Here is a 14,225-nt window from a genome sequence, read left to right as displayed (position 1 = left end):
ACTGGACCAGGAAAACTCAAACCTGAGGGCAGCCATCTGCATGAGAGATCTAGAAATGGGCTATGAGCCAGGTGTGGTGGTGCACATCCATAATCTCAGCACTCAGGAGGCTGAAACAGTAGGATACCTGTGAATTTGAGGCCAGCTTGGAATATAGAGCAAGATCTTATCTCAAAAGAAACAAAACAAACAAACAAAAAAAAAGTCAGGCATGGTAGCTCATACCTGTAATTCTACTACTTGGGAGGCCCAGGCAGGTGAATCTCTGTGAGTTCCAGGCCAGCTTAAGCTATATAGCGAGTTGAAGGCCAGCCTGAACTACACAGTGAGACTTTGTCTCAAAAAACAAACCAAAAAACCCAAACCAACAAACAAAAACAAATGCGCTGTGATGAGGATGGAGGGTGGAGCTGAGGGGACTGAGGATTTGGAACTGGGAAAGCTTTATTAGTTTTTTTGCTTAAGTTGAAAGAAAGCCGGCCCCAGTAACATCCTGGTGGGTAAAATGTTTGCTGTGTGTGATGTCGGAGGAGCTGCCCTCAGAGCTCTGGGTGGGCTCCCTGAGCGATCCCTCTGCCTAAATGCAAGCCTTTCTGTTCCACCGTCTCCACGGTGAGCTGACGATATATGACACAACGAATAGCTACTGCACTCTGCCCCGTGACAGCCTTGCTTGCTGCGCTGTGGAGGGGCACAAGGAGTTCTCTGCCGGCTACAAGCCCCGGAGAAACCTTAATCCAGCGTGTGAGTCTGGAGAAGGGGTGCTGATAATCTCACTCCCTTGATCCTGGAGATGTGGCTACTGACAGCCTCTTGGGAAGCCCACCAGTCCCTCACTTTCTAAGGTGAAAGTAGGAACGAGGGGGCAGTGACCCCTGCAAGCTCCCCAGAACTCAGACCTTTCCCCCACGCCCACACTTCGGTCCTCCAGGCTCAGGGGGCGCTGTGGGAAGTGGGTCCGATCCCGCCGACTTCCTGCTCTCCCTCCATCCTGCGGCCGCGGGTGAACCCGGAAACGGCGGGGTGGAAGCTGCGGGGTTCTGGCGCTGCGCATGCGCTGGGTGTGGCTCCCATAGCAACCATGCTGGACCGGGCCGGGTATCGGGCGCTGCCGCTGGGCGATTTTGACCGCTTCCAGCAGTCGAGCTTAGGCTTTCTGGGCGCGCAGAAGGGCTGTCTATCCCCGGAGCGGGGTAGCGTGGGGCCAGGGGCCGGTGAGTGGCCCCCAGCAAGGCGGGCCCGGGGGACTGCGGTACTCCCAGGCCCAGTCTCTGCCTCTTGGGCATCCGAGAGATGAGATGTGCGGTGTGGATAAGGTCCGACAGCCCCAGATCTCGCGGGGTCCTCATCTCCCCGAATCTCATCCCAGCATGTTTCTCTGGCAGAGCAGAGACCCTTAGTTTCCTTAAGCAGGTCTAGGCAGAGGAGGTCACCGGTACCTGACGGCTGCCTCCCTGGTGGCTAATGAAGATGCAAAGAGCAGAAAGGCTGCCGCTTGTGCCTGTCCCGGTCCTGTCTTGCCCCAAAGCCTCCTGCAGCTCCTTTGGCTCAGGCCAGATCCCACACGTCGCAGCCTGACCCAGGAGGATTTGGGCCCTCCCTGCACGGATGACTACCCTGTCTAAGGATTCAGCCAGGCAAGAAGCAGAGTCCCAGTGCCCTGGGGCCTGGGATTTCCAAAAGATGAAACACAGGCTCTTGTCTGCTGCATGTTCAAGACTAAGAGGAGAAGAGGAGCAGAGAATAAGCCCAGGCCTAATTCTGGGGCTCTGTCAACTTCAATCCTGGGCTCTTGGATCTCTCTTTGGCCTGAATGAGACTTAAATTCTTAGGTCTCACCCCCAGCTGCTTGAATTGAAATATAAACTTTAGTGATTCTTCAGGCATAAAACGGAATGAGGACTAGAAAAGGAAATCTTAGCCCTGTGTTTCACTCCTATTAATAGGCAAATTAATGGTGTGTGCTGTAGACGGAGGCATCATCTCCATAAGAAACCCTCGAAAGCACGTGTCTGGTGCTGTTGGTGGAGGAGGGAGTGTGTTATTCCAGCAGTATTCAGTTGACTGCAGCATGTGTTTATGGATGTCCAGGTACATCCTGCTCTGTGCCAAGCATGTGTAGGCAAATAGAAGACGAGGCCTTGACTCTGCTCAATGAGGAGAGCAGGCTGGGAAATGGATTCTCAGATTCAGGGGCTGTCCCCTAGCAGAGAACAAGCCCTTTGTGAAGGTGGTTGTGCTTTAGACAGATCAGTTTTGCTGGAGGGAGGATAGAACCATCCCTGATGTCCACCTTTCCAGAGATCCGGGCCTAATAGGCAAGGAGCTAAACTGAGAGCTAAATGGAAAGAAGGGGAAGGTGGTTGATGGGTGCTTACTATGCTTGCAGCTGTTCTGCCAGCCTCCACCAGAGCCATGACTCCTCTGCTGTCTTGCCCCCAGATGTGCCCCAGAGCTGGTCCTCCTGTCTCTGCCATGGCATCATCAGCTTCTTGGGATTCTTGCTGCTGCTGCTCACCTTCCCCATTTCTGGCTGGTTTGCCCTAAAGGTAAGGCTGGCTGGTTCAGGCCCAGCATGGTCAGGCCACAATGAAGTCTCTGGAATTGATGCATCAATTCCCCATATTCTGTACTTTGCCCTAAATATTATTATATTTCTCTGAAATGGGCAGGGGAGGTGCCACCTGTGAGCTTTTCTGTTGCTGGGACAAAATACTTGTCAGAGACAATCTGAAAGAGAAAAGGATTATTTTGACTCCATTTCAGAGGGTTCAGTCCATGGTCAGCTCACACCAAGGCAGGAACATCATGGAAGAAGGGCCTGGGGAAGGAAAGCTGCTCACCTCATGGCAGCCAGGAAACAAGGCAAGAGTCAGAGAAGGGAAGGGGCTGGGCCAGGGTACAAGCTGGGACTCATCCATTGATGAGGATAGTGTCCGCTTGAGCCAGTCACCATCCCAAAGTCCCACTTTTCAGATAAAGTTACTGAAACCCATATTTACCCGGAGTCATTCTGGGAGCCAGGAAGGAATAGAAACAAGTCTTCCCAGACTCCCGAGTCTTGGGATGTAGTCACAGATATCCTGTCCAATCATCCTCCCTTTGTGTTAGGCCAAGTTAGAAATCAGGAAGATCATGTGCAGTAGGAAGTCAGAGCTTGCTTTCAACAAAAGTGGTGCAGGCAGGGAAAGAATGGCTGGTAGAGCTGCTGTTCAGCATTGTAGCTAACCGTAGGCTCCAGGCAGGCTTTACCCTTCCAAGATCCCTAGGCACCTGTTGCTTTAGAAAGCCTCTGGTTGGGATGGTCTGGAAAGGAGTCCTTGGATTGTCCTGGGAACTAGTTCTAAAATGCCATGGAGACACACTGTGTGAGCTTGGGCAAGTCACTTTGCCCTTTGGAATGAACAGGGCTCATGTCGCAGGGCTCTAAGAATCTGCAGTGGCAGAACCTTTGCTCAGGTACTGTAAGATCTTCCCAGCCTCTTCCTCTAGGAATTCACAGGGAGATGGGTAGGAGTCATGGCTAGCTGCCACTAGAGGTGAAGTTTTCATGGGGCAACATCAATGCAGTGGACTTTGGAGTCATTCAGACTGCATTCAAATCATGCCCTTTTCCTGCAGGGGCTGTGCGATTCCTGGGCACCTCTTCTGAGTCGGTTTTCTCATCTAGAAACAGCTAAGGATACTGGATTGTGACCAAGGCGGAGGGGAAGGAGGGACCTGGGCAAATGTCACTGGCCAGCCTAGGCCAACCACTTCTAGCCTTTCTCTTTGCTACCTGGACAGATTGTACCCACCTATGAACGGATGATCGTGTTCCGTCTGGGCCGCATCCGCAACCCACAGGGGCCTGGTATGGTTCTGCTCTTGCCCTTCATTGACTCCTTTCAGAGAGTAGATCTGAGAACACGAGCCTTCAACATCCCTCCTTGCAAGGTGAGGGGCTTTAGCCTGATGTAGTGGTGTACACTCATAATACCAGTGCTCTGGGAGGCTGAGGCAGGAGGATCTCAAGTTGGAACCCAGCCTGGTCAGCTAAGCAACTTTGCAAGACCTAGCCTCAAAGGGTTGGGCTATAGCTTGGCACGAAGGCCCTGAGTTCAATCTCTAGTCCATGTGTGTGTGAAAGGCTTCTTGGCTGCCTCCCTGGGTGGAGAGAGTAGAGTTTGTGCTGAGTGTACTGTGAATACTAGTTGGTCTACCGGTAGCTGTCTGGGGCAGTGGGATAAAAGAGACTGGGAAGTTGAGGTGGCGCCTGGGAGAGTACCCTTGTTCCATATCCCTGACCACATGTCCCTGGGGATGCCATTTGGCCTGTGAGGAGCTCAGAGTCAGGCAGGTGGGTCACGCTGAGGTCCCTGCAGCCCTAGGCCCTGAGCACCTTCTCTCCTGGCTGCCCCACCAGCTGGCCTCCAAGGACGGGGCTGTCCTGTCTGTCGGGGCCGATGTCCAGTTCCGCATCTGGGACCCGGTGCTGTCGGTGATGACTGTGAAGGAGCTGAACATGGCCACGCGCATGACAGCCCAGAACGCCATGACCAAGGCCTTGCTCCGGAGGTCACTACGGGAGATCCAGATGGAGAAGCCCAAGATTAGTGAGCAGCTCCTGGTAGGCAGCTCCTCCTGGGGGAGAGCTTGGCTGCTGGCGCCAGGCCTGGCTTCCCTGCCTTGCCTGGTTACTTTGAGCAAGAGCCAGATGGCTGCAGGTGTCAGTTGACCACGTGTCCCTAGAGGGTAGCTAGGCTCAAAAAACTAGGGGTCCAAAGGGTGCTATGCATTAAGGTGGCCATACAGCCACCATGGGCCAGATATCCCTAAGCAGGGGAAGTGCCTGGGGAAATGCTCAGGACTCTGACTCTGAGGTTTCACCCTTGGCTGCTGCTACTGTTGCTATGACAACCCGGGACTTCTGAGATCCTGTGTGTTCCGTGCTAGGTGGGTGTGGGGAACAGGCAGAGCCCCCCGCCCAGTCACTGCTGGGAAGGTCCACGAGGACACTGGGCTCCCTTCCCTGACTTCTCCGTGTATGTGAAAAAGTGCCTGGAGTTTACCTGACTTCCTGTTTGCCGCCAGCAGGGGTAGAAATGGGTGCACACATGGTGGCCTGTCCATCGAAGGGGTTGGTCGGTGCTCAAGGCTGCAACTGAAGCTTAGGACGGCAGCGCCCTCCTGCCAGCCCCAGCGCAGGCCTGCATCTCCCATTCTCACTTGGCTTCCACACCTTTCAGCTCAGGCGTGCAAACCCTCCAGCCACTCACACACGAGTGGACTGGACTGGGCCTGTCTTCCTGCTGCAGAGGACCCCCCTGCCCCAGCACGTCTGCTGGCCAAGCAGTGCTGGGGATACACCTCTCCAGGGCCCCCTTTCTCCATCTCTCTGTTTCCTCTCCTTCCTGCATTCAGCCCTGCTCCCCACATCCCTTCTTCCCTCAGCCATACTCTCTCTGGCTCCCCCCACCCCACTTCCTGCTGGAGGCTGCCGTTCTCCCCTCCCACCCTGGGTCCAGACATCCCCAGGCTCTGGGCTCAGGTCATGGTGACCTTTGTCTTAAGTCCTGCATACCCTTCACTTGGTGGCAGCATTTGGCTCTGCTCCTTCTCTGTCCCTTGCCTCAGGGTCTGTCGCCTTCACCCCAGCTCATACCTTCCACCAGATCTTCTTCCTGTCTGGTCTGCAGTTTGGGACACTGTTACCCTTGGTCATCCCACTGCATCCAGTCCCCACACAGCAGCCAACAGATTTCTTTCCTAAAAGCGGGTCTGCTCTGTGTACCCCCGACCCCGACTGCAGTTCTTCACTGCCCAGAATAAACCCCTGAGCAGGAAGAGGCTGTGTTGGACCTGTCAGCTGTCCCCACTGTCCCAGCCCACACTGTAGGCTCAACAAAATGGAGTTGATTCCTGAACATTCCAGGTTCTCTGGCCCGGGCTTTACATATGCTGTTCCCATTTCCTTTAAGGTCCCTGTCCCCCTGCCTGTGTGGCCCCCCTCCCGTCTCAGCTCTAATGCACTGATACATCCCAGGGTAGCAGCTTCTCTGGGGCAGATGTGGTGTCTCAAGATTAAATTCCCCACTGTCCTCAGCTGGAAATCAACGAGGTGACCAGGGCCTGGGGGCTGGAGGTGGACCGAGTGGAGTTGGCAGTAGAGGCTGTGCTACAGCCACCCCACGACAGCCCAGCTGGGCCCAGCCTGGACAGCACCCTGCAGCAGCTGACACTGCACCTGCTGGGCAGAGGCACGAACTCGATGGCAGGAGGTGCACTGCCTCCAAGGCCAGGTGAGCTGCAGGAAGAGGGCGACCATGCTTGCCAGCCCTGTAACTGAGCACCTCTGTGCAGTGTACAAGTCTGGGTATGTGGGCAAGGGCAGGTTCCTTGCAGCCTCTTTAGGGCAGGCAGCACTCTAGGAGGGTCACTGGAAAGAGTAAGGGTGCCTTAGAGACAGGATTTGGGGTTTAGGCTGGACATAGTGGTGGGGGAGAGCTTAGAAGAGGACATTGAACAGAGGTCTGAAGTGACAGTGGTCACCATGAGCCTGCCCTTGGCATCCCACTTACCTTCCCATGTCCTTGCCAGCATTGGCTGCCACCCCGGTGGATACCTTGGAGATGGTAAGGGAGGTTGAGCAGTCAGCTATCCACACTGAGGCCTGGACCGGGCCCAGTCCGATGCAACCCGTGGCCGAGGGGCTGCTGACGGCCCTGCAGCCCTTCCTATCCGAGGTCCTAGTCAGCCAGGTTGGCGCCTGTTACCAGTTCAACATCATCCTACCTGGAGGCACCCAGAGCACCTACTTCCTGGACCTCACTACAGGTGCTGCTGTGCCTGTCCTGCCCCCACCCCCCACCCCGCTCGCTTCTGCCCCCCGCCCCAGGGTTTAGACTGCAGTACTTCAGGGTGAATCTATGACAGGCGGTGGCTCAAATGCATCCCTGCCATAGGCAGCGCAGCTCTGCCCTGTGGGCACCCAGCCCACAAGCCTTTGCATGTGGCAGCCTCCTCTGTGCCTGGTGTGTGCTGAGCCTTGTGTGTCCTCTTCCTCTCTGTGGGCCCTCTGTGCATCTCCCCTCCTTTGTTGCCATCCCCACTGAAGCTGATTTCCTTCCCAGCAGGGCAAGGCAGGGTAGGTCGAGGGACACCTGACCGCATGCCGGACGTGGTGGTGGAGATGGCTGAGGCCGACCTGCAGGCCCTTCTGTGCAGGGAGCTGCGGCCCCTGGGTGCCTACATGAGCGGGCGGCTACAGGTGAAGGGTGACCTGGCTGTGGCCATGAAGCTGGAGGCCGTGCTCCAGGCCCTGAAGTAGCAGCCAACAAGAGCCACTTATCACCCAGCCTTCAGGCTTTATGGAGGAGGAGGCTCCATCCTGCAACGAGGATGGACAGTGGAGGGCCAGCCTGGAGCTCCTGGCGGAAGTGGGAGAGGCCATCCAGCACATTGCCTCTGTGGTGGCCCCTAGGCAGGCTCTGTCCCGCCCTCCCTCCTGCCAAGTGCCCATCTTGGAACATCTTGATGCCACCTGGCCTGGGTCTGGACCTGCACGAAGGACTGAGGCTTTGTGGATCCAAGTGTGTGATCAGGGACCAGAGAGGCTGGGGAGGGCAGAGTCCCAGGAAGAATTTGCTGCCCCCTGAGGTCAGCTCCCCGCCCTGCAGCATTCCAGCCTGGCCATTGTGGACACACGACAGCAGGGCTGCCTCCGCCTGTTCTGCGCTTCGTGTCTGACCTGGGGCCCAGAACCGCACAGGGGCGCTGATGTTCATGCTGCTTCCGGGTTCCACCCCTGTGACCAATAAACATGGCACTCAGTGGGGCACAGAATGTGGGGCGTGGACTGTGACTGTGGGTGTGGGATGGGCTTAGTGTCTACGCAGCCAGGCCCCACAAAGGCGTGGGCATGGTTCTTTCTGTTTCTCTTCCCTTTTTGGCTTTTTTTTGAGACAAGATCTCACTATGTAGCCCCAGCTGGCTTTGAATTCTCAGTCCCCTTCCTGCCTCAGCCTCCTGAGTGTTGCGGTTGTAGACACACATATCCACTCCTGGCTCTGTCCCTCTAATATTTGGGTGGGGGTTTGTCAGGAAATTGGGACATGATGTGCCAGCATATTCACCCGAGGACCCTTGGCTCTCAGGAAGGGGAAGCCCTGGCAGGAGAAAACAGAACCACACATGACAGCCAGTCCTCCGGGGAGGCACAGCAGCCCAGTGACTCAGGCCTGTCCCCCAGGCCCATTCTAGTTCCCTCGCTGTCCTCGCCAGCACTAGTCCCTGCCTGTTCCTCTAGGTCCTCACCTGGCTTGGGCCACCTCCCTGGAGCCCAGTGTAGTCCCTGCTGCTGTGTTCTGGGCCTCCCTCGGGCCCTAGCCTCTGTGCTTCCTGGGAGCCTTTTCTAGGCCTCTCCTTGGTCCACTCACCACATGGCCACCCTGAGGCCTCGCAGAGATGTCCCTGCCTGAGTGCCCTGCCACCAGTCTGTTCCTGTGGGTTGCAAGCCCTGGGGCTTGGTCACCACAGCTGCCTTCCAAGGCCGCTACCCTGGGAGCCCAGGACCTCTCTCAGAGCCTGTGCTGGGCTCCCTCCCCCACGATGAGCTCACCCCTAGGGAAACAGAAACTCCCAGACCTTTGCAGGTGTGAAATAATCAGCAGAGCTTTTAGGGGAAAGTGAAACTTATGCCTGTGCCAGGGGAGATTGAGGTGTGTCGCTGCTATGCCCCACGCTGCACAGGGAGGGAGGATAGAGAGCTCTTGCAGGCCCCAAAGGAGAGTATGGGCCCCTGTCAATCAGGGACAGCTTCCTGGAGGGCAGAGGGAAAGTCCCTGCCCAGGCACAGGCAGATCAGGCAGGCTGGTACCTCTGAGGTGACAGTGTTGTGTGCAGGGACTTTGTGGGAAGGGGGCAGAAGTAACCATCATTGTGTGCCAAATATGTCCCTATACTGAATGAGCCGCTTCCAGTATTTTCCTCAGAATCTAGTAGAGGGTAATTAATGCAAATTAGTGTGTTAATATGCAGTGCATTATTTTGAAGTAAGTATACTTTGAGTAGTTCATACATCCCCACGTTGTTCGACAGATTAAAAGGCATTCTATGAAAAGCGCCCCTCGCCCACTCAGCTCCAGCACATGTGACGACCTTCCCCTCATGGCTGCTTTCTCTGCCATGGGTTCGGCTCTCAGCTTTTCTCCCAGACGGTTTCTGTTATTTAAAAGCACACTGTTACATAAGGAAACTACAGAGATCGAAATACACACTGTTTAAATAAAATTTATTACAATGAAAGACACTGCCATCAATTTCCCCCAAAATTCTCACTTTGAACACATCGTACCACTTTCACCGCTTTCTGAAGCGGGTCTGGAAGTGCTATTTTGTGAGTTGTCTTTACCAGGTATGAAAAGATACAGTGAATGCTGCTTCCCAGCGCCATCCAACAGAAAGTCACATAAAAGCGTTCTGAGGGGTCCTCACCCACCATATCCACTGGGCCTGACACACCTGTAAGGCATAGGCTTTCATCAAAGTCAAAATGACCATGAAAGGGAAGCTTCTTTTTTGTTTTGGTTTGGTTTTTTATTTTGGAGACAGGGTCTCAGCAGTTCAGGCTGCCCTCAAGCTGTTGTTTAACCCAGGCTGACCTTGAACTCACAGTGATCCTCCTGCCTCAGCCTCCTGAGTGCTGGGATTACAGGCATGAGCCACCATGCCTGGCTTGAAAGGTGTGTGAGGCTGAGGCCCAGGGTTCCACTGCCAGAAATCTTAGATTAGCTGAGAAAGAGAGGGGAAGGACAGATAGGAGGAGGGGGAGAGGGGAAGAGGGAGAGAAGGAGGTTGGTGACCAAGGAAAGACTAATGAAACAGGCCAGGGAAAGAGAGGGAGGTAGCAGGTAGGAAAGGACAGGAGGAAGAGTGGCGGGCGCCCTCTGATCCAGACTGCACCCCACACTAGCCGTGGGGTTGGGGACAGAGGAACGAGGCCGCGAGGGACCTGTGCTGCCCGCAGGCTCTGGGCCCTACTGCGACCCTGCCACAGAGGCCAAGTTTGCCACTCAGCTGGGTCGTGCGAACCTGGAGCTTCGCGGCCTAAGCTCGCCGCGCCACCTTGTGGCGGGCCCTCGGCTATAACAAGTATTCCCTTTCAGTTGTAGCTTTCCGGGGTCCCTCTGCACATTTTGCTAAGCGTTAAAATGTCCAACGTTCCTACACTAAATATAACAATATTATAAAACAGTGTAAAGTAAATCTTGCAAGGTTTCCTTGGGGATCACCCTGCCAAAAGTTGTGCATTTGTGGTGTAATTACCCACCGGCTCTCAGCATTCTTTTTTCTCTCTCCTATACTGGGGAGTTGAACCCAGGTCCTCGGCACCGTGCTACATCCCCAGCCCTTTTTTGTATTTTTTTGATTTTTGAAACGGGTCCCTGTGTCTCCCACTTGCCTGTGTTGGGCTCAAACTCACAGTCTTTATGCCTCAGCCTCCCCAGGGGCTACAGGTGTGCACCATGGCCTCCAGAGCCACTTGTACCCTTATGTGCCTGCAGAATTTAAAATCATCTGATGCACAAACTCTTCAAGTAAGAAAATGATCATAGACACTGTATTTAATAAACTGACGGTGAATTACTGTGATGGCGTACACTAACAGTCAGTGCCCTTTAGAGGCAGTTGATGAAGCGCTCGCTAACTTGGATCATTCTGCAGTTCTTACACTTTGGAGTGGAGACTTTCTTAGATTTCAACTCTTATTTAGGCCCCGAAGAAAGTTGGGCACTGACTGGGCTGACCCTCAGGGACTACCTTAGTCCAGAAGACATGGGGTCCCATTTTAGCACCTCTCCTCTCAGGTACTCAGGAGGCTGAGGCAGGGGGATTGAAAGTTCTCAAAGTCAGTGAGAACGAATTTAAAAGGAGGAAAGAACTAAGAAAGGAAGAGAGCTCTCTTCCACACTGTTCATGGGATGTGCAGGAGAAAGACTCAGGGACAGGAGAACCCCTTGGTGGTGGCCGACGCAAGCTGGCGGTGTCACTATAGGAGGAGAACTGGCTTCAAATGCCACCTGATCCTCAGCCGGGCGCTGGGCCTCACACCGTTGAGCGCTTGAACTACACAGCTTCAGCCTGCGACCTGAAGCCCAACAGTCTGTCACATTGCAGATTTCTCCACCAGGGGGCGAGCGAGAGCCCTGAGAACTGCAGGCCCTGGCGCCACTGTTGATCGCTGCATTTTAAAATTGTTTATTAGTATCTTTCAGTACTGGGAATTGGACCTAGGGACACTCGACCATGGCGCTACATCCCCGGTGCTTTTTATTGTTTTGAGACAGGGTCTAACTAATTTGCTCCAGGCTGGCTTGGAAACTGACTATCTTCTTGCCTCAGCCTTCTGAGTAGCTGGCATTACAGGTGTGTGCCAATGTGTCTGGCTGAAACTCACGGTAGATATAGAGTTTTTAAAAAGGGGACAAATTTACAGGAAGAATAAGAAGATTAATACCAACCACAACCATGTAAATGGTGTAAAAGATTCAGTTTCGTTTCTCAGCTCCCAGCGGGTATGATGGGAACAGAGGCTCAGCACACAGACAACTCAGAATGCAGAACAAAAGGAAGAGCCCCTTTGATCATCCCAGGAGGCTGAGGCAGGAGTATCACCTCAATTTTGAGACCAGCCTGTGTTACACTGTGTAAAAGAAACAAAAAAACTAAAGGAAGAAAATACAAATCCACTCTTTTATTACACAGCACGAGCACACAGAGAATCAGTCTATTTATGGTCAACTTAAATATCACCATTAACCAGCTTCATCCAGTCAACTTTTTATAGGCGCCCACCCCACTGCAGCAGCACTGGGGCTCGGGGCACTTGGCCAGCACAGACCATATTCCAGCCCATAAATCAATTCTTAACAAATTAAAAATAATTGGAATCATACAAAGTGTGTTCTAACCTGCTAATGAAATTAAACTATAAATCAATAAGCAGAAAGACATCTGGAGAATCCCCAACTATCTGCAAATCCAACAACATACTTTTTAAGTAACCTAGGACTCAAGAGGAGAAAGCAGAATAATTAGAAATATTTTAAGTCAGTGAAAATAAAAAGACAATGCATCAAAATTTGGGGGATACAATTTAAAGCAGTGTTTAGGAAAAAAATCTTGGTTACTTTGTTTAGATAAAGATTTCTTAGATTAGGGCTGGATGTGGTGATATATGCCTGTAATCCCAGCATTTAGGAGGCTGAGGCAGGAGGATCACAGGAGTTCAAGGCCAACCTGAACTATACAGTAAGACCCTGTATCAAAAAAAAGAAAAAAAAAATCTTAGGCTAGAAGGCACATTCTAGAAAAGAAAATAAACACTGACAGATGGGCTCTCACCAAAGTTGAAAGCTTCTGCTCTTAAAAAGGTCACAACAGGGCTGGGATTTAGCTCAGTGGCACCTGCCTGGCAAGTGTGAGGTCATGAGTTCAATCCCTGGTGCCAAGAAAAAATAAGAAAACGAAAAGATAGATCACAGAGTGGGGAAAATATTTGCAAAATACATAATTGATAAAAGACTTCACCAGAAGAGACAAGGAACACTTCCCACTGAATAATAAGGCACACAACACCAGGCATGGTGGTGCATACCTGTAATACCTGCACTCAGGAGGCTAAAGCAGGGGGATCACTGTGAGTCTGAGACCAGCTTGGACTACACAGTGAGGCCCTATCCCAAAAACAAAAAGAAAAATCAGCAAAAGGATTTGAGTAGAGACTGCCCTGAAGAGGACAGTGGCTGATAATCACATAACAGAAAGTCCACATTATTAGTCCTTGGGGAAGTGAAAATTAAAGCCACTGTGAGATAGCAGCCAATAACTATTAAGGGCCGTGGAGTGTGGAGACAGCATGCAGCCACGCCTGTGGGACAACAGCCATTTTGGAAAACACTGGCAATTTTTCATACTGTTAAACCTATGCTCATCACGTGACTCAGTACACCTGAGAAAAATGAAAACATGTCTGGTCACACAAAGAGTCAATGTTTACAGCAGTTTTTTTCCATAGTCACCCAGAACTGGAAACAATCCAAATATTCATCTGCTGGCAAACAGAAAAACAAATTGTGGTATGTCTATGCAATGGAATATTACTTAACAATAATAAAGGAACAGGTAGGTATACAGCAACTGAATATATAACAATGCAAATGCATCTCGAAAGCATTATGTCAAACAGGAATCCATATTGTTTAAGATATATTGCCCATCATAGTGACTATGATAAAATAAAAATTATAAATAATAATGTATACTTCAAATAAATAATAATGTAAATTATTTACATTATTTACCTTTATTACTTATACCATAACAATGTAACATACATTTGTAGAATTATAAGATAATAAATTTCAAATGTTCTGGCTACAAAATGATATTTGGGGTTAATTAAGTTAATTTAATTATTCCATAACATATTCATAAATAACCTAATTTCATACCTCATAAATATGTATGGCTATATTTTTTTCAACTTACAATTTAAAAAATAATTATTTTTGTGATACCAGGGATAGAGCTGAGGGGCAAATTATCACAGAGCTACACATCTAAGTCCTTTTCACTTTTTATTTAAATTGTTGAGAATGCCCTCAAATTTGTGATTCTCCTGCCTCAGTCTCCTGAGTTAGTGGGATTATGGGCCTGCTAAACAGTAAAAATTTAAATTAATAAAGCTGTGCTGTTAAGTGAGAGAAGCCAGATCCTGAAGGCTACATCCTAAATGGTTGCGTTGATATGAGTTGCTGGAGAAGGTGGAAGGTGAACAGGAAGCAGCTGAGCGGTTGCTGGGTGTAGACCAGGAGACCTGGAAAGCGTGGTGGGAGTTTCTGCATCTCGACGGTGGAGTATTTATAGATTTATGGATTTGTGCATATATTTGTCAAAACTCATCAACCTGAGTTTAAAAAGGGTGAATTTTACTGTATGTAAAATTTCCTAAGTAGGACACCTGTGGTAGTGCACACCTGTAATCTCAGCGCTCGGGAGACTGAGGCAGGAGGATACTAGTGAATTTGAGGCCAGCCTGGGTTACAAAGTGAGTTTGAGACCAACCTCAACTACAAAAAGACCAAAAAAAAATTTTTTTTCCCTAAATCTGCCTGAGTCATACTGAAAAGGTAAAAAAGACAAGGACCTGGGAATCAGAAATGAGTCTCTGATGTCACCTGAGA

General features: G+C 51.4%; 1 protein-coding gene across 5 annotated transcripts; it reads left to right on the top strand.

Annotated features, from left to right (window-relative positions):
• The first annotated feature begins 1,007 nt into the window (after positions 1 to 1,007).
• On the top strand, positions 1,008 to 7,824 carry Stoml1 (stomatin like 1). 5 transcript variants are annotated; one of them, XM_003462194.5, is made up of 7 exons: positions 1,009 to 1,214; positions 2,443 to 2,549; positions 3,787 to 3,936; positions 4,406 to 4,609; positions 6,086 to 6,281; positions 6,580 to 6,816; positions 7,116 to 7,824. In XM_003462194.5, the coding sequence occupies exons 1-7, from the start codon at positions 1,082 to 1,084 to the stop codon at positions 7,307 to 7,309; spliced, it is 1,221 nt and encodes a 406-aa protein (XP_003462242.2). In that variant the 5' UTR covers positions 1,009 to 1,081; the 3' UTR covers positions 7,310 to 7,824. The 5 variants fall into 5 exon arrangements, with proteins under 5 accessions (XP_063099552.1, XP_003462242.2, XP_005000134.2 ...); XM_005000077.4 differs by having other exon boundaries at positions 7,113 to 7,824; XM_063243482.1 differs by lacking the exon at positions 4,406 to 4,609 and having other exon boundaries at positions 1,008 to 1,214; positions 7,113 to 7,824.
• The last annotated feature ends 6,401 nt before the right edge of the window (positions 7,825 to 14,225 follow it).

The sequence above is a fragment of the Cavia porcellus genome, unplaced genomic scaffold, assembly GCF_034190915.1.
Source record: "Cavia porcellus strain 051 isolate PalLab524CR breed Dunkin Hartley unplaced genomic scaffold, mCavPor4.1 scaffold_38, whole genome shotgun sequence".
NCBI classification, from domain to species: Eukaryota; Metazoa; Chordata; class Mammalia; order Rodentia; family Caviidae; genus Cavia; species Cavia porcellus.
This window is presented reverse-complemented; position numbering and strand designations above follow the sequence as displayed.

Coding starts and splice junctions, on each gene's coding strand:
- Stoml1 (XM_005000077.4), top strand. CDS start 1,082: ATGCTGGACCGGGCCGGGTATCGGGCGCTGCCGCTGGGCGATTTTGAC. Junction 2,550..3,786: donor CTGGCTGGTTTGCCCTAAAG/GTAAGGCTGGCT, acceptor CTACCTGGACAG/ATTGTACCCACCTATGAACG. Junction 4,610..6,085: donor AGATTAGTGAGCAGCTCCTG/GTAGGCAGCTCC, acceptor CACTGTCCTCAG/CTGGAAATCAACGAGGTGAC.